Source organism: Myxocyprinus asiaticus, chromosome 11 (assembly GCF_019703515.2).
Source record: "Myxocyprinus asiaticus isolate MX2 ecotype Aquarium Trade chromosome 11, UBuf_Myxa_2, whole genome shotgun sequence".
NCBI lineage: Eukaryota > Metazoa > Chordata > Actinopteri > Cypriniformes > Catostomidae > Myxocyprinus > Myxocyprinus asiaticus.
In genome coordinates, this window is record NC_059354.1 from 40,414,334 (window position 1) to 40,441,520 (window position 27,187).

A 27,187-nucleotide genomic window follows, 5' to 3' on the forward strand; every position below is an offset into this window, starting at 1 on the left:
CCAAAGGAAGACGCAGGTTTACCAACGGGGAAACCGTCTTGCGGAATATACATCACACGGGGTTACAGACAGGTAACCAGCACATGTGGAGCACCTACCCCAGTACAGAGCCTACTAGCACATGTACTGGGCTGGCATCGAGTTTCTCCGTGAACTCGCCTGCCACAGGGCTAAGGAGGAAGGACATCCAGGGTCCACGGTCTCGTGAACACGGCTGGGGGGTAAAAGCACACGTCTCCCCCTCCAGGAGGGGAAAGGCGCTATGTGCAAGCGGTACACCTGGCCAGTTGTCCCATACACTTACCTGTTCGTACTTGAAAATACATGGGATGAAACCGGCTCAACCTGGAGATTGTAGAACCTTGCGAAGGTATTGGGTGTTGTCCAGCCCGCTGCTCTACAGATGTCTGCTGGTAAGGACCCAGGAGGCCGCCACACTCCTGGTAGTGTGTGCTCGTAGCCCCAAGGGGGGCAGCACATACTGGGTGTGATATGCCAAGGCGATGGTGTCAATGACCCATTGGGCGATCCTCTGTTCGGAGACAACGCTCCCTTTCCGCTGTCCTCCAAAGCAGACAAAGAGCTGCTCAGATTGTATAAAGCTCTGTGTGCGATCCAAATAGATGCGCAAAGTGCGCACCGGTCACAGCAACGACAAGGCTGGGTCTGCCTCCTCCTGGGCAGTGCTTGCAGGTTCACCACCGGATCCTGAAACGGGGTCGTGGGAACCTTGGGCACATAGCCTGGTCGGTGTCTCAGGACCAAGTGAGAGTATTCTGGACCGAACTCCAGGCACGTTTCGCTGACAGAGAATGCCTACAGGTCCCCTACCCTCTTGATGGACGTGAGCGCAGTCAGGAGGGCAGTCTTCAAAGAGAGTGCCTTTAGCTCAACTGACTCCAGGGGCTCAAACGGGGCTCCCCGCAGACCCCGTAGGACCATGGAGGGATCCCATGAGGGAATGAGGTGCGGTCTGGGTGGGTTCAGCCTCCTTGCGCCTCTAAGGAACCTGATGATCAGGTCGTGCTTCCCGATAGACTTACCGTCAACTGCGTCGTGGTGTGCCACTATAGCGGCCACGTACACCTTCAAGGTGGAGGGGTACAGCCACCCCTCCAGCCTCTCCTGCGGGAAGGAAAGCACCGACCCAATTGCGCATCTCTGGGGGTCTTCGCGTCGGGACATCGCCTGCCCGAGAGTCCGCGCCGTGACCTTTGTTGCCCAGAGAGTGAGATAGGTCGCCGATCGCAGCTCCTGCATCAATCCCGGGTCAGAATTACCCTCGTGCACTTCTTTTAGCGCCTCGGCTTGGTGAACTTGCAGGAGAGCCATGGCGTGTAGGGCAGAGGCTGCCTGTCCAGCGGCACCATAGGCCTTAGTCGCCAGAGACAATGTAAACCTACAGGCCCTGGACAGGAGTCTCGGGCGGTTCCGCCAGGTGGCGGCGTTTTGTGGGCAAAGGTGGGCCCTTGGCAGCCCCACCATCGAGGGTAGTGAGAGCGGAGGAGCTGAGAGACCGGGTCCAGGCAGTGAAAGGTGCCCACCACAACCTCGTAAGCTCCTCATGCACCTCTGGGAAGAAATGTACCGGGGCAGGGCACGGCTGTGAGCGGTGCTCTGAGCCCAGGAACCAATCGTCAAGCCGCGAGGGTTCAGGGGGGAGTGGAGGGTTCCACTCTAGCCCAACGCTCGCAGCCACCCGGGCAAGCATGGCCGCCAGCTGCGCGTCGGCCTGCGACTGGGGGATCGCACCCGAAGGTGGGAGCCCAGCCGAGTCCTCAGCGTCAGACTGGAAGAGCCTGCTCTCCAATGCTGTGATCGACAGCTCATCCTCTTCGCGATCCCCGAATGAGACTGCAAACTCACCCTGAGACAACCCGGCGGTCTCATCCCAGAACTCGATCGGGGCGAACGAGCGTGCTGGGGAATGGGAGGTTCATGGGGGGTTACCCGGCAGAGCGGCTCCCATTGGGATCCCCAAATCGCCCCCAGTGCTAACCGACATGGCCACATACCCGTAGGTATAAGGACTGAGGCGGGGAGCCACTGGGGTGGCTTTCCCTCTGACATAAAAAAGCTGCGACCGCAACGCTGCCATGGTCATGTTCTCGCAGTGAGGACATGACCCATCCATGAAGCTGTCTCCACGTGGGCAGCGTCCAAGCACGTAAGACAGCATTCGTGGCTGTCGGAAACGGAGAGGTAACAACCGCAACCAGGAATTAAACACAAATGGAAAGTCATCTTTAAAAAGACGCTCTTCGTGAGTGCCACTCTTTTAGAAGGGAAAATATACTCTTTTAGTAGAAGAATATACTCTTTTAGCTGCTGAAGCGCCATGGGGCGTTCTCTGCATTCCACCGGTGCACCAGGGGGAGAAACCACTGTAATGCACCGTAAATCCAACAGCTTTCAAGGTGAATGGATCGGCAGAGTAATTCAGCTCACTGAATACAACCGTTCGGCTCCGAAGAGAAAATCTGAATGAGTGGTTGCGAGCCAGCTCCTTTTATACCCGTATGTCCAGGGGAGTGGCATGCAAATTCCACTCGCCAATTCCCATTGGCCTTTTCTCAAAGATCAGAGGTGTATGGGGCTCCCAAGGGCGAATCCTAGTGTCACTACATCGACACAACGTCAAGTGAGTGACAGATAGGGAACATACTTTTATTGCAGAATATATAAGGGGTTTTGGAGGCATGATTAATATATACAGCATTTTATTAATTAGATATAAGAAGGAAAAAAATCATTCATAATTAATTTTTAGCTGTATCGCCCAGCCCTTTCCCCAATTTAGAACAGAATAAGATCTGTCGGTTGTCTATACCTCTATCAATGCTATTTTGACCAGCTGGTCTTCATTTCAAAGAATTGCTTTCACACCTTTTATAACTATGGTAAGCCTCTCTGATACTGGTTAGGTTTTGTTTATTGTGAACCTAATTGACTGCTCTAAAAATAGCCTGTGACTCTGAGACAGGTTTGATGAATACATTTAAATTTCCGTCATAGGTTTCTTGAACCGCACATAGGTTGACATGATGCTGCCATGGCTTGATTAGGTAAACATTGTCTCATTGTGTAGAGAAGAAAACTTGGAAAAAGAAAATATGAGCCTGTCCTGTTAGCGTGCTATCTGGCAGTATCAGTGTCAGCCCAGGGGTTGGGAACAGGTTGTGGAGGATTCCTGGGATGTTTTCCCTAAGAGTAACTCCTGTCTTAACTATTGTCTTATTTTATAGAACAGCTACCCTCTCCACACCCTTTTAACACTAAAAAAGGAAGAACACATGACAAGACTTGGTCACGGCAGGGTTTTGCTGTTTTAATGGGAAGTTAGTGAAATGGGTTCTGTCGAAACTTACTTCAGAAGTGTCACAATGAATTTAGGCAACTAATAACAACTTTGGAAATAATAAAACAATTGCAATTCTTCCAGTGAGGTGCTTAAATAAAAGCAGTCTTTTCTTTTTGACTTTTTGATGTATCTTTTACACTCCCTTTTGATCAATTAATTTCCATGACTTTCCATGAACTTTCCAGTCATTTATGATTAATGGGTACAATTTTAATTGTATAAAGACTGCTTGGATGGATTTCCATTTGTATGCCAGTTATCAATTTTTGGAACTAAATGGATTAAATCGCTATGTTGACTTAACACAGCCAGCATAATTGTATTCTACAAGACCAAAATTATCAATTGTAACTCATCTATCATGTTGTTTGTCTGGTTGTCTCTGGCCTGTGATACTTTTAAAGTGTAAACTTTCAAACAAGGCTTTGTCCATCCAACATCAAAGTTTGTTTTGACAAACTTTACCTATATAGTAGTTATTCTTATTAGTGTGCAATCCTTAAAAAAAGTGCTGTTGTGGTACTACCGTACAGTAATGGTATCAGTTGGCAATACCATGGTACTTTAATATATACCGTGGTACATGGTACTGAAATGCATGGACCATGATTTTAACATGGTTCTACAAAGTACAAGATACTACTATGGTAGTTGTCCAATGATGTTACTTCTTTAGCATTTTTATTTATTTTTTTTTATGTGAAATGTCTCCAATTAGCCCCTTAACAGAGTGATGCTACTATGGTGGGTTTTAAGTGAGTTTTACTCTACACAAGCACTCACAACTTTTTTTTTTAGAGTAAAACTAGACAAATTTATATTCACTAAAAAAGGCTCTAAGTTTTTAAGAATTCCATTACATTTCCAGGCCTCAAATTTACAATTTTAAAGTTCTGATATTTCCTGTTTTTTCATTACAGTAACATGTTATGCACAAAATTATCTAGAGGTTTTTATTAATAAAACACACCATTATATTTACCATTTGGCAGCCTTATCCCTGCTTCACTTTGTGCTTCTGATCCTGGCCCTGCGTCTTCTAGGTTGTTTGGGCTGTCAATCATGGGCTCCTCCAATCCAGATCCTTCCTCACCACTGTGACCTGTCTCATCTGGACCACTGGGCCGTCTCTCCGTCTCCTCCTCAGTACCTTCCTCTTGTTTGATTTGATGTGCTATAAAAAGACATTACACTCTTAAAACACACTCATTTAGTGTTTAAAACATAGAGTGGGCTCCAAAAGTCTAATACCGCACTTTTTTCGTTTTATTTGTTTACTCTTTTTATTTAAATCTGGACAAGAACAGAAAGCTTAAAGATTTGAAAAAAAAAAAAAAAAACGATGGAAAATGAAAAGGTCACAAAGCAAATTTGTGACATTAAACAAGTCAGTCCCTTTATACTAAAGATCAGATTCCCTTGCTTTCATTGAAGCACACAAGATGCTCTTTGGACTGTTGCCAAGTCACGCCGGGATAACATGGATCAGGTTTTACACAAATTTGTGAAGTCCATGTCAGCTCAAGTACATGCTGTAATTTAATAAGGGGAACTGACCCAAGACGTTGAGGGGGCACAACCCCCAATTAAATTTGAAAATGATAATTATGAAAACATTTTGTAGAAAATTAGAAAAGAGTCCAAAATACAAAAATTTTCACTAGTGTTCTTAGATATTTGAAGCCCCTGTATGTATTTCATAAAGCATAAAACAGACTACAGGTCAGAATTTTCGCCCACTGCACTAGCTACCATAAATATGCCCAAGCCCTGCAGTGCGAATTAACAACTATGAAAACATTCTTTTGAAATCACTGGTTACTATGACAGCACAGTGACCAAGAAATATGTCCTCCAACATGATGACGCATCGGGATTATAACAAACAGAAAAAGAAAAAAGAAAAAAAAAAGAGGCTGATGCAGCTGTGGTCTCAAGAGAAGTGAGGCAAACAGTGGGCAGGTGGGGTTCTACTTGACTGACAGTGGGAGACCAGTGCTTTGGTCTGGACTGGGTGGGACTCTACATTTATCTCTGTGTGCAGACTATAGAGCACCTCCAGGGAGGGCACCCCCACACGCTCAGATATGTAGCGTGTGACAAAAATAGACATGCAAAGGGACATCTAACACATAGCGACACGTAAACACATGACAGCCAGGCCCGCAACTTTTCCGTCTCAACCACACATGCCCAAAACTTTCCAGGTTCCTCAGCAGGTGGAAAAACAGCAGACAGCATTCTCCGCCATCCAGACAAACCTGTTTGTAATTTTACAACAAGTTTAATCTCTGGGCGAGAGCTGGAGACTAAGCTTTGACTCACCTCCGTGTTTCCCTTTCGCGTAAGTTTTGTCCCTTGGGTAAACTGCTAGATTTGACTCACATTGTGCAAGTATGACTGAAATGTCTCTAATGCCTTAGATCAGTCTTCTGAAGCCATATGATAGCTTTGTGTGAAGAACAGACTGAAATGTAAGTAATTATTCACAGATAATCTAATTTACATTTGTGTTTATTAAGATATGCCTTGTCAAGGCGTGTCACGCCAGGTTTAATGTGAATTATACTAAATATCATTGGTTCTCATGTGTTTTGTTATCAATTGTGGAGTGTCAAACTGTAACATTCATATTTAGATCAATGTGAGCTAAATTTTTCATGAATAATAGCTTCAATTTCAGACTTTTCCTCACACAAAGCTATCTTATGGCTTTAGAAGTCCTGGAATACAATGCAATATTTGTATAAACTAACTTCATTTACTGATACATTAATGGTGCTATTTTGTCATTTTTGGAGCTTGACATCCCCTGGTCACCATTCACTTTCATCGTATGGAAAAGAGCGGCGTTAACACCTTTAGCAGTGTTACGCTCCAGAACCACAATGCTTAAATCATTTATTCATGTGCTAGTTGCAGAAACTTTCACACTGTTAAGTTTCAGCATCTGAGGAAAAAGGGACACTAAAATAAATAAGACTCTATTATATTAGCTGTATGTCTCAGAAGACTTCAGACAACCAGAGTGGATCTACATATGTGACACTTTTTCCACAGATGGACAAGCAGTTATTAAAAAAAGTTGCATACTTGTCCTGTACTGTATATATCCAATCAATGTTATTAACCTCAATAAGAACATTAACACAGGGTTAATAAATGTACAGTGTGAAATCCCAAAAACTGACTACCAGGATTTACTACTAACCCAGAGTAAAGTATGAATAGTGTGAAAAAAGAAACAACCCTGAATTACTTTTTCTAGGGTCAAGAATGACCCTGTGTAAACAATTTCAAGTGTGAAAAGCTCATTTGTGGCCACTCTGCACATTACACCAGACTAGCCTAAATTACAGGCAAGTGTATTCAAATGTGATTCCCAAAACTGTTTATTTCATTGAAGAGACTGTGCATGCAGAGTGACAAGCATTTTCAAAGAGGTTTTGACAGAAGAACGGTGTGTGGCAGTGCCACGAGATCAGAATCAGAATCAGTTTATTGCCAAGTATGCTTACACATACAAGGAATTTGTCTTGGTGACAGGAGCTTCCAGTGCACAATAATACAAAACAGCAACAAGACATAGATAATAATAAAAAATAATAAAAAATTGAAAAGATATATATATTTTATAATATATAAAAGTGTATATAGAATACACAATAAGACACAATATATATATATATATATATATATATATATATATATATATATATATATATATATATATATATATATATATATATATACATATATATATACACACACATACACACACTACCGGTCAAAAGTTTTGAAACACATTCTTTATTATAATTGTTTTTTTTTTTTTTTTTTTTTTTCACATTTTAGAATAATAGTAAAGTCATCAAAACTATGGGATAACATAAATGGAACTATGGGAATTAAGTTGTGACTAAATAAAATCCAAAATAAATAAAAACTGCATATTTAGCATATTCAAAGTAGTCACCCTTTGCCTAGAATTTGCAGACATGTACTCTTGACATTTTCTCAAACAACTTCTTGAGGTATCACCCTGGGATGCTTTTAAACAGTATTGAAGGAGCTCCATCTATGTTGGGCACTTATTGGCTGCCTTTCATTATTATTTAGTCCAAGCCATCAATTTCAAATCTTTTTTTTTAAATTAAATTTTAGTTTTATAATGAAATAAATTAATATGGTGGCACAATTATATTTTTGTCTACAAAACTAATTTCAAACATTTAAGCATACGCCTTCATATCAAAAGATTTTTAAGATCATGAGAAACATTTCAGTCAAGTGTTTCAAAAGTTTTGACCGGTAGTGTATATATATATATATATATATATATATATATATATATATATATATATATATACATATATACACATATACATACATACACACACAGACACACACATACATACATACATACACACATACACATACGTAGTGCAAATCTAAATACAAATCTGTTATATACAGTGCAAGGGAATGTAATGGCAGAAGAGGTTGGATGTGTTGGATAAATATAAAAAACTAGTCTGTGAATTGCACATAATTATTGCTCAATGGGGTAATTTAACTGTTCATGAGATGGATAGCCTCAAGGAAAAAAACTGTTCCTGTGCCTGACGGTTCTGTTGCTCAATGCTCTGAAGCGTTGGCCAGAAGGGAACAGTTCAAAAAGGTAGTGGGCAGGGTGAGTGGGGTCCAGAGTGATTTTTCCAGCCATTTTCCTCACTCTGGAAGAGTATAGCTCTTGAACGGAGGGCAGGGGGCAACCAATAATCCTCTCAGCAGTCCGAACTGTCCTTTGTAGTCTTCTGCTATCTGATTTCGTAGATGAACCAAACCAGACAGTTATTGAAGTGCAGAGGACAGACTCAATGACTGCTGAGTAGAACAGTATCAGCAGCGCCTGTGGCAGATTGAACTTCCTCAACTGGTGAAGGAAGATAACATTCACTTCACCCGATGGCATTTCCAATGAAGTATTACAGGCATACTACTTGCTTAACATTGCACAAGAGATCTTATCTTTCAAAGAAATCCTTTAATCGAAGTCTCAATGCTCAAGCAAATCCAGCCTTTGCTCGTCTACCATTCGATGTTTGAGTGCTTTTATACAGTAGAGTTAAAAAGTATGAAATCACATTGAAAATCTGGGATTCAAAATGCAATTTAATTCTGATTTTTAAATTTTTTGTTTGTTTTGTTTTTATCCATTTCACATCATATAGTTTCTTTGTTTGATTTAAATAAATAAAATAAAAATAAAAAATAAAAAAAAGATTCTGCACTTTTTCGGTTACATAACAATTAAGCAAATTTGTGAAAAATGTAACTCCTTTGTTCAAAAGTTTTCATTTCCTTGCTTTCACTGAAGCACACAAAATAATCTTTGGACCATTCTCAAATCATGCTTGAATTACATGGACAATCAGGTTTTACACAAACTTAAGAGTCCATGCCAGCATGGTGCATTCTGTCATTTAAGCAAAACATTGCAAATACTAACAAAATCTGTCATGTATGTCATTTTTATTTTTTTATTTTATTTTATTTTTTTCACTCTGTTGCTGCATGCTAACAATACAATTTGAAATAAAAACTGGATTAAATTAGAAAAATTGAAAACAGAAGCATGGTCTCAGACTTCTAGACCCCACTGTATTAACGTATTTTAAAATAAGCATACATTGTTGCAAATGTAATCAAATATCACAGAGTTATAAAGTTTATATGGCATTACCTCATTGTGTCAAGACATAAGTCTCTTTTAAACTAGTGCAGAACACACTCCAATTCTCTCCGTCCACATCTCAATCTCTCACAATCGAAGAGCTCCCTGTGTTTTAACTAGCTCCTCTAGCATACACATTATAGAGTGTCTATGATGGCTGCAGCTGAATGAATTACAAATGGTTGCCAGGACAACATACAGAATCCTTTAGAATTCTCATCAAAGAACTGATCAAAGAAGATGAATGAGAGAACGACGCACTTGTTGCTGTGGCTACAGAGACCACAGTCAGCGGCTAACAGGCTCATGCATTGTACAAATGTAAGGTATAGCAATAGCTACTGTAACATAGCTGAAAGCAAAAAAATATGAACAGTATTGTGTCAGTATAAAGGGCTTTTAACACAACAGTTAACCCTAAGTAAACATCTTTTTTAATTCTTTATAAAGGTCAGTTTTAATGATGGGTTAACAAACTTGTAATTATGAAATGGAGTTAGCACCACTTATGTTATGAAACTCTGCTCCAGAGGAAAGTTAGCTTCCTTTTAGAGATACCAGCCCGAATTACAGTGCCAAATGTATTCAGTGATATACAGACAAATGCATTAACCGGAGTGACGAAGAGACATGATTATATTTGTTGTACTGTATATTTCAGAAGACTTAAGACAATCAGAGTGGATTTACATGGCAATATTTCCAATAGAATATCACCTTGCAACTCTTGCCTGGTTACCCACTGAATCTAAGCAGGGTTTAGCCTGGCTCTTAGCTGGATGAGAGACCTCTTGAGGAAAACTATATTTTTTTTCTGGAAGAGGTATTAGGGAGGCCAGCAGGGGGTGCTCACCCTGCATTCTGTGTGGGTCGTAATGCCGCAGTATAGTGATGGCGATGCTATACTGTAAAAATGCACCATATTTAGGATGAGATGTTATACTGAGGTCCTGACTCTCTGTGGTCATTAAAAATCCCAGGGCACTTTTTGTAAAGAGTACGGGTGTAGCCCAGGTGCCCTGGCCAAATTTGCTAATTGGCCTCTATCCATTATGGCTTCCTAATAATTCCCTATATATGAATTGGCTACATCTGTACTCTCCTCTCAACCAATAGCTGGCGTATGGTGGGCATTCTGGCTCACTATGGCTGCCGTAGCATTATTCAGGTGGAGATTTCCCCGCTATGATGTAAAATGCCATTATTGATTAATTGTTTTTAATAATTTGGTCAATTAAGCTTATCGATTGTCTATTAATTAATTTCAGGACAAATGTGTTCAGTAATCATGACAACAGATGTTGATAAGGCTGTCTACACAGTTATCCGCCACTAGAGTGTGCTTGCGCGCTGCATGTCACGTCTTCTCCGCGTCACAGAAGAAGATGCACAGATGAAGCTGAAGCAGGTTCAATGTAACCAGTGTTGGAGCGTTTCTCTATAAATGAACATTATGTTTTCTGCATACACCGTGATAGTGTGTTACTTACATGACAGCAAGCACTTGGATCTGCTGGTTTCCTTGTTTCATCCCAACATACAATTACGTTAGTGATTGTTGGGAAAGCACTTTCAGCTGACATCTCACCAGAACCAGAGAAATGGTATGTTATGTAGGCTATTGTGTTTAAGCAGCGTGGTATGATTTGACTTAATTTCAAATAAAAAACTAAGCCCAAAGGTTCAAAATATATTCCACATTCCACAATGTGAAGTTTTAATAAACTCAACTTTGTATACAAGTTGTATATCTTGTATACAAGTTTTTAATTAACAGTAATTCATTAACAGTTATTAAACAATTTACAAATTCATACTAAACAAAGCCTAAATGTATTAAAATACACATAACTAAGAATATTTTAAAAGGAAAATGCCAGTATTTGCATTTCTTATGTGCATTAATTTAAATTATATTTAAACAGTTGGCTAGATGCACATATTATTTGAAGTCCTTCATGTGCATTTTGCGGTATTAATGTAAATGATTAATCGATTAATTGATCATTAATTTCTACAATGATCGACTATGAAAACGTCTGAAAATTTACATGATGTAATATACTTGTCTAATCAGTGTTATTAATATGATAAATATGCATTTAAATACAATAACCCATTGTTTACAAATGTAAAGTATAAAATATTTAAACATGACTACATAGGATTAATTACACCCAGGATATATTATGAGCAGTGTGATACATGTAACAAGGATTAATTTAAGAATGACCCTGGGTTAACAATTTAATTTAAGCATGAAAAGCCCATTACTCAAAGTTCCCTGTCCTTTCACTGTCCCATGGTGTTAAATATGATATTTAACCTTTGCAGAGGGTTCTTGTACACGAAATGTTGTCTTTTCTTGTGGCAATTTAAATATAGATGAGTCTTAGGTCTATTTCCGACCTCTTCTGAGGCCAAATGTTATGGAATTATTGCTATCTGGTAGCGATCGTTTTTTAAAATTTTTTATGAAATCCTTATTAATCCTAACTCTTACATTTATTATCCTTTAAATTCATGGGTGTTTCGCTAAACATTATTACATATCTCGGGTCTTTATATCTGACACAAATGGATCTACAAAATGCTCAGATAGTGTCAAATTGTAATTTGAAAACAACAGAATCAAATATATTCAGATATATATATTTTTTTTTATGTTTTAATTTTCATGTATCAAAGAGATGATGCAACAAATTTAGAACAGGACTCATTACTTCCACACTGAAATTTCATGAGACGCAACTGGCTGTCAATCACATAACATATAAACTACACATTCTCAGGCACTTTTTGAGTCTAAATAGATGCACAACAACAACTTTCAGTAGTACACCAAAATGACAATAGCGAAATCCTATTGTTCATGTGTTACACCTGCTATAGTTTACTTCCACTTTGTTTCTTTGTCAAATAGCAATGTCAAATGTAACTCAAGTCAATCACTGAAACATCAGCACCACCTTGAGTAAGAAACAGCATATATAATATGTATGTGTACACGCATATGGAATACTGATAATTCACCATTGTCACACAGAAAATCAATGTGATAGTCGTCATTTGTATGAATATAGTACTCATTTGTCTTGTAATAAACAAAGAAATATATATCAGGGCTTCAGACTAAAAAAATGACTTAGGAGCCATTGGCTCCTAAACTGAAACATTAAGGAGCCCAATGGCTGTTTTTAGTCGCCAAATCACAGAATTGCTCGATTTAGATTGATGTTCAGAAACAAGATAGAAAGCCAAAGAAAAGGAAGACAGCTGATAACCTATTAATCTGAGTTTTAATAAACAGTATATATAGTTGAAAAGATAAGTTTGCATTCCCTTTTGTCTCATAAATGTTCCATCCTTTTCATAATTTATACAAATATAAGAGATACCTGTAAAAGATTTTTTTTTTTTATTTAGTGCTGCTCTTCAGAATCTACATTACAGATAATTATATAAAGTATAGTAGGCATATAGTAGTCTGTTGCTTTCTAGAGCATCAATGAATGTTTGCACTTTGTGTGATAGTAGTGTACAAGTCTATCAAGTGTCAAAAGCTTGATCTCATATATATATATATAATTTACTGTTACCGGATGGCCTAGATACAGAGACTACAAGAATGCAAATTGAATGAAATCAGATGCAGTTTATTGTGCTACTCCAATCCCAATCAGTAATTACCAGAAGGAAAATACGGGACATTTAATTATAAAGAAGCCTGAAAAACACATGGGACTCTTATTTTGAAATGTCTTCGCTCCCAGTTGTGAGCTCACTGATGGCGGATTTGCTGAGAAAGTGAATCTGATTCAAACTGCTAACCTGAGCTCCTGAGTTCAAACCCTCGGTTCTTTTCGGGTGATTCATGAAAAAGATACGGTTCAAAAGAGTAATTTGTTCATGACTATCTCGCGCTGGGTTTGTTATTGCATGCAGCAAGCTCATCACAACAGAACGGGTGAAAAGCGGCTCGAGACACACTGGTGGTGTGCGCTCTTAAGATGTATTCAATAACTCACAAGATGATATCTGATGAAAACGCAAATGAAAGCACACAACCCGACTGTCGCCGATGGCTACTAGATTTTAAATTATTGTCGCAATCAATTAATTTTGGTCGCATTTGCGACCATTTTAGTCGCAGTTTTGATGGTCTGTCCCTGACTGAAGCTGTTGCTGGAAATATCCCCGTTTTTACTGCGCATTCAAAACAGTCAGCTAAGTGAAAATACATAGCAAGAAACCCCTATTGAAGTCTACCAGCAACAAGGTTTACCGTGTGCTGTTTATTGTGACCAACAGAGGGGGCTGCTCGCTATAACAGCTTTAAGTCATTCAACTTCCTTTACTGATTACTTGTTTGCGCCAGTTTTGCCATTAAGAACAGGACCAGGAAGTAAACGTTTGCAGGGTAAACTTTGACAGCGGTGAATGGGAATGAATGGGGAGATCACAGCACATATTCATTTCATTTACCCATTTGCTCCAAAAAATCCAATATTACGTTTGCAGAATAAAAAAAATAAAATAAAAAAATAGAGAGCAGTGGAATAAGACAGTCAGATGGGAGAAGATGCCAAATTTACTGTCACTCTCTCAGCAGCTGTAATAGAAACCCCTTTGCAGCTGTGGTAATTATTTATTTTTTAACTAATTCCAGGGTAATATAACACAAAGCATAATGTTTACACTCAATATTTAAAAAATGTATAACATAAAACTGTAGAGCCGAAGAGGGCAGGGCCGGGCTGGAATGACGCACGCCTGGTCCCCAATCAGCCTGATGGGGCGCGGGAGGGATAAAGGCGGCTGGGGATGACAGTTCGAGAGAGAGAATTACAGGCAGCTGTACTGTGTGTGTTTATGGTTGTGTGTTTTTGTTTAAGTTGTTCATTAAATTATTATTTAAGTTGTCAAGCCGGTTCTCGCCTCCTCCTTTCCCTCGAACCCCCTTACACTGGTGCTGAAACCCAGGAAGGAGGAGGGATTCCCGTCGCAGAGTCCTCGACACTGCCGACCACCCAGGGGAGTGCCACTGCCATCCGACGGGGGACGGAGTAGCCTGACCACCCGGACGTGGGGAACGGCCGCCATCCGCGAGGCGATTGGGGACTGGACTCCCCGACCGCCTGGAGCGAGGGAGCCGCTGCCAGGGGCGGAGGATTGCCCTGCCGTCCCCCGGGAATGCGGAGGGGTCGAGAGAAGACCGCCGTCCGCGGGGGGAGGAGGGAAGCGACTCCCCGACCGCCTGGAGTGGTAGGGCCGCTGCCAGGGGCGGAGGAGTGTCCCCACAGGACGCCGGGAACGTGGAGGGGCGTTCTGTCCGCTGGGGGTCGGAGGTCTGACTCCGGTCCGCCCAGGGAGGAGCGGCTGCCGTCCGCCTGAGAGGGTGGAGGAGTGATCGAGGACCACATGACGGCGCATCAGAGAACCGGTGAGTTTCTTTTTTCTCTCTCCTCTCTCTCTCTCTGTCGCTCCATGTTGGCCTTTCCCTCGCCTATTTTGTTTTTTTTGTTGTTGATTTTTTCCGCTCCTGTCTCCTCCCAGGTCGAGGAAGGTGGGGATGACCCGCCGGCAGTCGGGGCGCAAGGCACGCCCCCCGGAGAGGAAGGGGGTATGTACGTCATGCCGGGGGCTCCCCGTCCAGAGGCAACGCCGGGAGGAGTGTAGAGCCAAGGAGGGCGGGGCTGGGCTGGAATTACGCACGCCCGGTCCCCAATCAGCCTGATGGGGCGCGCGAGGGATAAAGGCGGCCGGGGACGACAGTTCGAGAGAGAGAATTACAGGCAGCTGTACTGTGAGTGTTTATGGTTGTGTGTTTTTGTTTAAGTTGTTCATTAAATTATTATTTAAGTTGTCAAGCCGGTTCTCGCCTCCTCCTTTCCCTCGAACCCCCTTACAAAAACAAAATCGAGAGATTTATGCTGATAAATAAGGTGGAAACACGTCATCACAGTCTGTGAAAAAGGTCTATTGAAAAGAAACATCATCATCGTTAACAGCTTTGAGGTGAGGCACATACTAGTTATGTTATGAAGAAGTTATATTATTATGTATTATATATTAATGCATTTAAATTAAGAATACAACATTAATAACATGGGAAAAATAAATGAAATGTAGGCCCTGATATTGTCCATAGTGTAAGTGTTGATTTCAGTTGTTATGCTGAGGGAAATGGTAGTCAAGTGAAATTCTTTTGAAATTCCTCTGCCAGTTTGCCAGTAAGCAAGTTAGTAGCCTACCATCTTACTTTTAGGAAAGTACCAGGTAAAGGTGAAGGAAAAGAGGAGAAGGAAATTTAGAAGAGAGTAAGAAGAGTTATGTAAAGAGTGTGACCAAGGGCAGGTGTCCCTGTGCTGTGGAATCAGCTGCAATAGTTTTATAATTAATTTATAATTGTGTTTATTTATCACACATATACAGTGAAATTCTTTTTTCACATATCCCAGCTAAGCTGGGATCAGAGTGCAGATAGGCTCAAGGGCCCAACAGTGGCATCATGGCAGTACTGGGGCTTGAACCCCTGACCTTCTGATTAGTAACCCAGAGCCTTAACCGCTGAGCCACCACTACCCCTAATTCCTATATTCATTTATATATGTTTGTTAAGTTCACTTTTATGCCACAATGTCATCTACTGTATACAGTGTAGAAAAGAATGAACTCATGTAACAGAAGACAATTAAAAACGACCAACTTTACCTGCCTATCGGAATTTCTGGAATATTGAAAAAAAAAAATTCAATATTTTTGAGACATATTCAACAGAGTATGATGTACCATAGTTCATCACATTCCTACATTCTACATGGTCAAAGTACATAACATCTGATTGTCCCCCTTTTTTAAAATCATAGATAATTAACATGCAAAATTTCAATGACATATTTACCACCAAACTAGAAATGTCCCCGTTTTTAATTTCAGAAATCTGGTCACCTTAGCTCATGATGTTTTTGGGAAATGCAGCCCAGGAGTACTAAAGAGGTATGGGCAGAAAAAGAATGATGTACAGAGGGTTAAATAAGGTCCCGGGTCACTAAAGACCCGAGGTATGCATTAAGTGTATAAAGAATATGTACCCCATGCATACTGCTCCAATTTTGCCTGCTGAAATGACCAATTTAGATAATCGTGTATTCCCATGATGGTCCAGACTGGTTTATGCTGGTTAGTGCTGCTTTGGTGCCAGTCAAGACTGGTGGACCAGCATAGACATGCAGTTCACCAGCAAAATTCAAGTTGAAGTTGATCAACCATGAGGGTTTTTCTAGTGAAGCTGGTTGACCAAAAAAGTATTGCAGGTTAAGCTAGTTAATACACCTAGTGGGGACACAAACCCACCAGCACTTAAAAATAAATAAATAAATAAATAAATGAATCTGGTCTGGTACTGGTTTTACAGGGGTTTGTACTCTTTTCAGCTGGGTCAGTTGGGGAAACCAACTGGCCTCCTAGCTAAACAAGCTAAGAAGGTCTTTTTTTTTTAAACATATTTCTCAACATCCTGTGCAACATGACAAATACATTATCTATGAGAACAATCTCTTTCTGGGATTATGGTCTGTGATCTCCATCCCTCAGCATCGAGCGCTTCCCTTTTCTTAGTATGCACTCTCATGCTGACAAGCCCTCAGTCTAACCATCAGTTGACTTTGAGGAAGGGAGATGTCACAGACCGGGCCTATCCCATCAGATCACAGATAAAAATGTAACCTCTGTTTTTTACACTGCAAGATATAGACCCTTCCTCTGTCCATTGAAGATGATGCTCACTCATTTCTCCTTTTTCTTTTTTAATCTTTAGCTATGGACAGTGAGATTATTTTAGAACATTAACAAATGCCTCCTAACTGGATATTAAAGAGTAAATTCACCCAAAAATGCTAATTATGTCATCATTTACTCACCCTCATTTCGTTCCAAACCCGTATGACTTTCTTGCTTCCATGGTTACCATTCGCTTTTATTGAAAAAATTATGCAGCCAAAAGTTAATGGTGACTGAGACTTTCAGATCCTTATGTTCTGCCTTTGTGTTCCACAGCAGAAAGAAAGGCATATGGGTTTGGAACAACATGAGAGTGAGTAAATGATGACAGAATTTTCATTTTTGGGTGCACTATCCCTTTAAGCAAATCGAACCAATGCACCAAAAGCTAAGAAATTCAAATGACAACACATAATGTACTGCTGCTTTCCTCAACTGAATGTCCATCAGCGTAAAGTAAAGGACACGTCTACTTACCAGGTGGAAAATCTGGACTTTGGGAATGCTGTCCATTGGGTGTGTTGGTCGACAGGTCCACCAGCATTCTCGAGTTCTCCTTCCTGGAAGAGCAGTCGCCGTTACCTTGGAGACAGACAGAAACAAGTGCATTGAGGACATTGCCTTGCTCCAGACAGCACTGCTATTGAGGCTAAACACACACAGCTCTAAAACACAAATCTATTCAAGTAGACAGTTCAAGGAACACCGCTCTTGTAAAAGCCATGATGGTGTTCATCGAGATTATCAGTCAAAGGCAGAAGGGTAGTTGATGCATAACATGTCCATGAGCTTTTTTTTAATTTTTTATCAACAGCAAGATTTAAGGTTACAATGTACATGAATGTATAAGGGTAAATAACTGATCACAAATTAATTGAATGTTCTCACTATATTTAATCACATTTTGCTTACATTTGTTTATTTTAAATGATCCTGCATTGAAACAAATTATTTTTTTTTTTAATACATATATTCCATGTAGCCTTTCAATTGATATGAGGTCATTAAACATTCTAGACTTTATATTCTTCACAACTCTAATGCACTTCCTACTGCGTCCTGCTATTTAGAACTTACCTACTATTTAATACTCTAAAATATGTTAAACTGTACCCTAATTTATAATTTAACATATATTCATCCCTAGTTTAATACTATACTATATATACTTTCAACTGTAATCTATTGTTTGATGCTCTAATATACTGAATACTGTTTAAAATTCCAATATTCCCTTCTAATACACCTCCTCTACTGATTCCAAGCATGCAAGACAGACACGCTAGCAAGGAGGCTAGAAAAGCCAAGGCTCTAGTCTCGGTTCAGCCTGATCTCACATAAAAATCGGCAAGTGTGTGCCGATTTTTCTTTAGCCGAAATCTGTATACATTGACTGAATTTGAAAACACTGCCCCCAGAGGCTAAAGCGTTAAGTGTTTCAGAGCATATAAACAAGCGTGACATCCATTTATATCCAGGATAGTTCGCCAGAAGCCAGTTGTAAAAATAATTGTTTTCAGATGAACAGGGTGTAAAACAGTGAAGGGAAATGCTTATTTTATTTAATCTACCCCCCAACCAAAACCCAAATCTAACCCTAACCATTAATAGAGACAAAATGCAATGTAAGGGATCAAAATGCAAGCTCCTTATCGTGCCTGTGATTGTTTATACAAACGTGATTACTTCCTCGTTTGAATGGGGATTGAACTGTGGTGTCCCATGCAACTGACACAACGCACTACCAGTCGTGCCATGAGGGAAAGTAACTGTTGTTGAGCCATTCCAAATATGTCCAATGGTAGATAGGGCATGTCAGTGAGTCGGCATACTGTTGCCGATCCAAGGGTACCAAAACTTTCGGAAACAGCATGCAGACTTCCCGTGTGATTATGTTGCTCATTCTCATAGTGTTGGATTTAAAGCAAATCATAGAGGCTATGTTTCATAATGTTTGTCAGTTGAGGGCGCTATTGTGCCACTGTTGAATTTGACTGCCACAGGAAAAATGCTGCTCCTTTGCTCGGTTTTGGTCTCAAAGTTATCTTTGGAGGGCGGGGTGTTGGAGTGAGGGGGCGTGGCTAATTCAACTGCTCAGTCACGTGAAAGCTTCAGAACGCTAAAATCGCTTACAGCACCTTTAAGGCCAGGAGAGTGAGGTTTACACACTGCACAGCTATCACATACCAGCTGGCTACCATTACACTCACCCTCCTAAACCTCACTCCCATCCGGGTCAAGGCACCAGTGTTACCAGTACTACTCGACCCTGAGCGGGATTTGAACCAGCAATCCCTGGCATGAGAGTCGGACGTGCTAGCAAGGAGGCTAGAAAAGCCATGGCATCTAGCCTCGGTCGCTAGTGCGTCTCTTAATACCAGTAGAGTGAGGATTACACACCGCACAGCTATCACGTACCAGCTGGCTACCGTTACATACACACACACACACACACACACACACACAATGTACAAGGTATATACAGTAAATAGTAAATAATATATATATATAAAATTAAAGTGAACGCTGACCGAGACTAACATTTAACCTAACATCTCAGTGACAAAGAATGTCATACATGTTTGGAACAACATGGGGGTAATTAAGGAAAATTAAGGGAACTATTCCTTTAATACTACTGAAAAACATTTCTTACTTTACTCTCATAGACTTCCATCTGACATGTTCTATGGTACCCTCTTATACTGTACTTCTTGATATCTTGGTGAAGGAGAGCAACATATCCCCACAGGTTTTCAGATATTGTATACACTTAACTTCTTTTAATAGCACCCGTGTCCATTACCAGAGCTGAAATTTCTCTAGGGTCAGTGACCAGCTCAACACTTCAGTTTACAGAGGCGGAGTGCCATCATCTCATGTGGGGAGAGCTTGTTAAGCTTTCAACCACATCCTTAAGATTCAGATTGGATTTCCTCATCTCTCTGCACCCACTGCACACGGACTTCAGGAAATAATATGGCTTCACCACAAATACTCAGGGGGAGCGGTTCCTACTCCCTGATCCCATTACCCACTGACCCTTTCAGAGCCACACACTTAATACAACAGCAATGACATTAGACAGCCCTGAAAGGGATAGTTTACCCCAAACTGAAAATGATATCATCATTTACTCATGCTCATGTTGTTCCAAAGCCATAGGACTTTCTTTCTGCTGTGGAACACAAAAGGAGATCAGCCTCAGTCAAAATTCACTTCATAGTATGGAAAAAGTTGCAACGAAAGTGAATGGTGACTAAGGCTAACATTCTACCTAACATGTCCTTTTTGTGTTCCACAGAAGAAATAAAGTCTATAGGAGTTTGGAACAACATAAGGGTGAGTAAATTATGACAGCATCAAGGGTGGTATTATGCTTCACTCACTCCTTGACCTCCAAGTTTATGACTGGAAAGGTGTGGAAAGTACCTTAGATGTCAAAGCTAAGCTTGCTTTTGTATTATCACTCATCCCTAACCATTGCCTTAAACCCAATTAGTCCCTCCTTCAGACAGGTTTGTTCGGTAGCAAAGTAACTCTACCAAAAGAAGTAAGCACTTTAAAACATTATTCATAGATTTTGCAATTATTAATGTGGCCATGCTGTGAATAGACAGGTCCATTTTCAATTCTGAAGTTCAAGCCTAGCCAGAGTTATTACAAATGCCACAGATCACAGTAGCAAATTTGTGATTAAAGTAAAATGTAGCATTCTACAGAGGGTAGAGATGGACTTACTGAGAGCACATAAATACCTTGAGTTCTTCCTTGACACTGTTACCTTTGGCTCGTTCACAAAGCTTTGTGAGGCATTATTGTCTGTAAAGCTGCTTTGGAACAATATGTCTTGTGAAAGGAGCATTACATATAAATTTAAATAAACTGAATGGAATGAATTTGAATTGAATTGACTTGGAGGCAATGTCAAAAAATAACTTCTCAATTCAGGGGAAATATTTGCCCTTTATTTGATTTTAAGGCCCATTTTTTCCTTCATGAGGGCATATGTTTTTTCTAACCATCTAAAATGCACTGTGTCACTGATTTATGTAAAATTTTCTATTGAATTCATAAATTCTGAACAATCAGATCTCATATTTTATGGCATAATATGTTTAACTATGCCTAGAACAGAATATTATGAAATATATCAGATGTTACAAGAACAACACAGAGTTACTCTGAATGCCACAGTTCCCAGCTGAAAACCAGCTTGAACCAGCATATGGTTTGATGGTCTTAGCTGGTCGTTGACTTAGTTGGCTTAGAGGCATTTGGGGCACTTGTCTGTTAATCAGGCTGGCTGACAAGCTAAACCAGGGGAGCACCAGCTTGGCCAGGCTGGGAACCCACCTAAACCAACTTAAACCAGCTAAGACCAGCAAACCAGCTTTGGCTGGTGTAAGCTGTTTTTGTTTTTGTGTTTGTTTGTCAGGAGGGTTCACAGGAGCCCTGCTATATCAGGGTTTCAAAGGTTTGATAAAACTTGCAAAATTTGCAATTACAGTCGAATAATTTATGATGAGAGTAGAGAAGGACTTGAGGTGTGTTTCAGGGGACAGAAGTGAGACAGGAGCTTTTAAGTAGACTGATATCTGTGCTGTCATGCTGTCGGACGGACACTGTCAGTCTGAGAGAGTGAGCAACTCAGGGAGACGTAGCCAATGACACAATCCCAAAGCCCATCTCTGGTTACGCTGCTGGGGTTGAGGGAAATCTCAGGTAACTGGCAGTCCCTTGGCAATGGGAAACAAGCAGCCACTCCGATTTGAGTGATGGCTGAGAGGAGGTTTTTCCATAACAGAGCGCTGTGTCGGATGGCCAGGAAAAGAGACATCTTAACAGAACTGTGATCAATATTATATCTTTTCTTATCAAATGAAGAATCTCTGATGCAGTCCAACTTAAATATTTGGTTTTCACTGTTTTACAATGATTCCATTTCATTTTCTATTCTACAATCAAATTGACTTTCCCACACATATGCTTGATGGTTACACAAGAGCCCGCCTGCAATAACATATACATACGGATGATACGAAAGGCTACCGTCCGCCCCCGTCTACTGATGCATGCTGAAAATCTGTAGGCTCTTGGTAGACTACAGGAGTGAGTACAGGTCTGGACTGTGACACTGCTGAGTCAGAATCAGATCCCAGTTCACTCACACTTGTGTACACGGCAGTCAAAAAAGTGAGGGCAACCTACAGAACAGACTGTTCCATGCATATTTTTAGTGGATCGCCAAGGCAGCTAATTAGGGGTGTAGGGGTGTGAGACTTTCTGAAATTTGTATTGGTCCAGCAATGCCTGCTGGAGTAAGTTTCAGCAAAAGTAAAAAATAAAAAATAAAATAAAAAACTTCAGCAAGAAAAACATTCTCAACACATTTTACATCTGTAATATGACACATTTCAGTGTGAAACAGGATTTTCAGTGAGAAAGGGACTGAAAATGTAGGGATTCGTGTGATATCAACCGAAAAGGAAAATCATTTTGGAGTTGTTACATTTTGATTAAAGAGTACAACAAACATTTCACATTGACTTTAATTTTTGGATGTGTCAGCTTCAGCACTCATTAAGGGCAATTCAGTTACATCAGAATTATTTGCCTCAATCAATACAGATAAATTGGAAACTGCCTTTAAGATAAAATAAATATTACTGTAGGGTTGGGAACCAAGAACCGATTTTTATTCAGAACCATTAAACAGTATGTTTAAATAAAATACCAAAACCGTAAGATTTGTATGACTTTCATTTCTGTTAAAGATTCTTGATTGAGCATTTATCCACTGATGTGAACAGAACACGTACTAAAATGCTCTGTGTTTCCTGCTGCACTAGTCAGCGGCAATGCTGCCCCGCTACTGAATATAAATGCAGCACGGAACACACAGTGCGAACAATGTAGTCCGATACCCAAACAAATGACTCTTGAGTTGGTTCTTTTGAATCTACAGCATGAAAAACAAAGCACGACCAGTGTAGTGTGGTTCCTGGACGAATGACTCTATGAGCCAGTTCTTTTGAATCTACAGAGCAAAACACAAATTGCGACCAGTGTAAAGCAGTTCCTAAACAAAATAGTCTATTTGGCCGATTCTACTTAGGGAATCCGACTACAGTCATGTCCAGCTCGAAATGAGCCGAGAACTGTTACCGTGTTCTGTGATGTTTTAGGCTCCTGACTAGTGATAGACCGATTTATACAACAGTTAGTTCCGGTTCTCGAATCTGATTGGACGACTGAAATTCCATGTGTACTGATATCTCACACCATCGGAACTCAGACGATTTACTGTTTGTATCACTCTGCTTGTGTTCGTGGCATTCTAAACTAAAGTGTAAGAGCAGTGCAGATGTGTAAAAGAGATATGTGTCCTTACATTTTTCGCTGTGACATTAAAGACTTTAGCTGGCAGGTAGAGACAAAAGACAATTTTTATTTGTGCTGTGAGCCAGTCAAATTTGACGTGCGTTGAGTCAACGCACATCAGTCAGCGAGGGGTTTCTTTTAAGTCATCGTCATTGTCTCTCACTCCATGATCATTTGAATTACTACTACACTACTACAGCTGGGAAATACAGTTAAACTAACAGTTTTAGCAATTATACTTATCACAGCTGAGAGACACAACAGACGGAGTAATCAAAAACATAATCAAAGTGCTTTCGTTTTACCGGAGTTTCCATGTTGGAAGGAGATTGTGGCAAGGAGGGGAGGACGGAGCCGGGCCGTGACTATGCACGCCCGGCCCCCAATCGGGCTAATCAGCCGAGGAGAGGTATAAGTGCAACGAGATGCAGCAGTTCGGGAGAGAGAGAGCTACAGGCAGCTGCCCTGTATGCATTTGTTTTTATGTTTTGTCTTTATGTTTTAACGTCTCATTAAACATTACTTTGATGCTTCGTCTGGTTCCTGCCTCCTCCTTTCCATTGAACCCTGTTGCATTGGTGCTGAAGCCTGGGAAGGAGGAGGGATGCGCCATCATAGAGTCCTCGCCACTACCATCCACCCCAAAAGGAGCAGCCGCGGCCATCCGCCGGGGGACGGAGGAGTTGCTACCGGCCGCCTGGATGCGGAGGAATGGCCGCCATCCATGAGGGGAGGAGGGGCTCACTGCCGGCCGCTTGGAGTGGTAGAGCCGCTACCAGGGGCGGAGGAGTTCGCTACCAGCCGCCGAAATGTGGAGGGGCATTCCGTCCGCCAGGTGTCGGAGGACTGGCACCGGTCTGTTGTCCGCCAGAGGGTGGAGGAGTGAATGAGGACCAGGCAACGGTGTGTCTGAGAACTGGCGAGTAAGTTTTTTCCTCTCTCTCCCCTCTCTCTCTCACTGTCGCTCTGCGTTGGCCTTTCCCTCTCCTTTTTTTGTTGTTTTGTTTTTCCCTCCCCTTGTCTCCCTCCCAGGTCACAGAAGGCAGGGAAGGCCTGCCAGCAGGTGGGGCCAGAAGGAAGAATTGGAATCATTACTTCCAAGGGCATAGCCAGGAAATTACTTTTGGGTGGGCCAAGTTTTCGCCCAACTTTTATTTTTTACCAAATTTTCCTTAACAACAGAGAAGAGACGCATTCAAACAGTTCTTCACACTTTCAGAAATCAGAATTTATGTATTTTTTTATTATTTTATAAATATATATTTGAAGTTAAATAATATCTCTGATATTCTGGGTGGGCCTGGGTCTAATTTGGGTGGACCCTTGGCTACGCCACTGATTACTTCCAATTCAGACAAGACATTGAACTGATTTGTACATCATTGCTGCCCGGCAGCTCTATTAAGGGGCAGAGTTTAGAGGCAGGTTCTACAGCAGCAATACAAGACAGAAAAATAGAAGTTTTTAACAGGATCAGTTCTCCCAGGAAAGAGAGTGATTGGTTGTGGCATGTTGCAGACTCTCAAGTATGAGCTGGGATCAGGTTTATCCTGTCCGTCCACACACCTCCAAACCATCTTTCCACATCAAACACAAAACACATTCCCACTCACACTCCTTGCCACCTGCCACCTCTGCACTACACTTTTTTTAAAGGACATGCTGAAGTGGACAAGCTCTCATTAACATATCAATTGCAGTTTACTGTACAAAAAGTTGAAGTAATACTCTGGGATCTTAGGTGGATAAACCTAAAGACTGCCTTTTTACAAAACAGAAACCAAGGTGTACCAAGTGTCTTTCACAATGTTAAACTAGCTTCTCCTATCACAGATTAAAGGGAAAGTTCATGCAAATGAATGCCATAATTTACTCACCCTCATGTTGTTCCAAATATCCCCCCATGACTTTCTTTATTCCGTGAAACACAAAAGGGAATTTTAGGTAGAATGCCTCAGTCACCATTCACTGCCATAGTATGGAAAAAAGATACAATGAAGTGAATTGTGACTGAGACTAACATACTGCCTAACATATCTTGTTGTGTTCCAAGAAAGAAAGAAAGAAAGTCAAATGGGTTTGATACAACATAAGAGTGAGCAAATGATGACAGAATTTTCATTGTTGAGTGAACTATCCCTTTAAATGTAGACAACCATAAGTAAACCATTTGTATGTTGTTTTCCCAAAAAAAGTGTAAACATCGAGTTTTATGTGACTTTCTTCCTAACGTGGGACACAAGGAGATATTGGGAAGAATGTTAGCCTTAATCACCATTCACTTTCATTGCATCTTTTTTTTTTTTTTTTTTTTTTTTTTTTTGTACAATTAAAGCAAATGGTGACTAAGGTTGTAAATTCGTAACATTCTACCTTACATCTCTTTTGAGTTCCACTTAAGAAACAAATTCATTGACTTGAAAGATTTAACAGGCTGAAACTTTACAAAATGTGATGATGCTATTCATTAAACAAGGTATGGATCAGTATTCATTCATACCTTTCAAATATAGTCAGCCCACAACAATATCTCCAAAAGCTAAAGGTCTATGTAACCAACTTAAACAGTAAACTTTTCTTTTTCCAAGACACCTGCACATTCAGATGAGGGACTCGTTATCAGCATGTACCATCTCAAGGAATCTGTCAGGGGAGGTAACGGATGGGAAGGTACCACAGTGCACCTGGTACTGAAGCCCCGTCAAGATAACAAATCTCAAGGGGAGCCAAGAGTTGAAGCAGTTAGCTTTTGAGTGGGACCTTAGGGCAGCTAATGTGCTTGTCTACTGCACATATTCAAAAAGCAGAACTGCAGAGAAACTCCCACAGTGCTGCCGGATTTAGATAGCATATCTCAAATAAATCAATATGTATGTAAAATAAAGCAACAACATATTTCTACATTTAGGATTTTTTTTTTTTAATTTATTTTTTTTTTATAAAATATAAGCTTTAACTTGACCAAATGGGACATCCAAATTGAAATTTGTACATCTGCTAACCATTCTGTGACAAACAATTGATCTATTTTTGTAAGTGATTTTGTAAGTTTGTAGGTGAACTTGATTAATTTTGTTCCATATATAGACTCAATATGAGAGGAACAGGAAAGCAGGTGACGTGATACAATTACTGTAATGGTGGAGCACCTAGACTATTTTAGTACTGTGTGTGCTCTGATTCACAACAACTATTACCTGATCTTCTGCCTTTTTTTTTTTTCTTTTTTTTACAATTGTCTCTCAATGTCTCAAATGCGCTTTTCCCTATTCAATAAGTCTAACATAGGCAATCCTGAGGAAAATAACTTTATAATAAACTCTGCATGCCATACGATTAGCGTAATTTATAAAGAACACAGGCGAACATCACATTTTCACAATAATAGGGTGGAGCAATGTTTTTGATTGAAGACAACAGACAGTTTCTAGGTTTTTCTGAGCTGAATAAAGGATGCTTATACATTCAGAAATGTGACCATTCAGATGGTAAACAAAACATGAAAACTTAACCTACTTGCAGTATAGCCATTCGACATCTCCATGTCCATAGTCAGGGGGCAGAACTGTGTAATGAAAATGGAAATTCCATTAGAAATGAATTAAAGGTAAATTAAATTAAGGATCTGTATGACTTGATTAATTCTTAATGATTTTACCCACATAACTACACATTTTCATGCAAAATTGTCACTTAACAAAAGTCACTGATTTCAGGTTTCTTCAACATTAAATATTTGCATGGGATATATAACAATATAGAATGCAGCAAACAATAAAATGAATATCAGAAGTATTAAAAAAATTAAACTGATTAACCAGGACTTTATATAATAATTTGTTTTAATCGTTGAAAGTGCACACTTCAGCTGCAACTCCGCAGTGTGAACAGCTTGCAACTCCAAACATTAGCATTTTAATGTT

General features: G+C 40.4%; 1 protein-coding gene and 1 long non-coding RNA gene across 3 annotated transcripts in view; one reads left to right on the top strand and one right to left on the bottom strand.

The window, feature by feature from the left end:
* LOC127448502 (zinc finger protein Helios-like) overlaps positions 1 to 27,187 on the bottom strand; it is a 40,651-nt gene that overhangs the window by 11,417 nt on the left and 2,047 nt on the right. The window contains exons 2-4 of one of the 2 annotated variants that reach the window (XM_051711102.1): positions 26,781 to 26,829; positions 17,358 to 17,462; positions 4,344 to 4,535 (exon numbers count right to left, since the gene is read on the bottom strand). In XM_051711102.1, the coding sequence (XP_051567062.1) occupies positions 4,344 to 4,535; positions 17,358 to 17,462; positions 26,781 to 26,814 (331 nt within the window). In that variant the 5' untranslated portion in view covers positions 26,815 to 26,829. Of the gene's footprint in view, positions 1 to 4,331; positions 4,536 to 17,357; positions 17,463 to 26,780; positions 26,830 to 27,187 lie in introns of both variants that reach the window. The other variant, XM_051711101.1, reaches the window with a different exon arrangement.
* LOC127448532 (uncharacterized) lies at positions 11,154 to 26,785 on the top strand. The gene is made up of 3 exons (XR_007898541.1): positions 11,154 to 14,541; positions 14,655 to 14,904; positions 23,852 to 26,785. It is a non-coding gene; the product is annotated as an uncharacterized LOC127448532 (long non-coding RNA).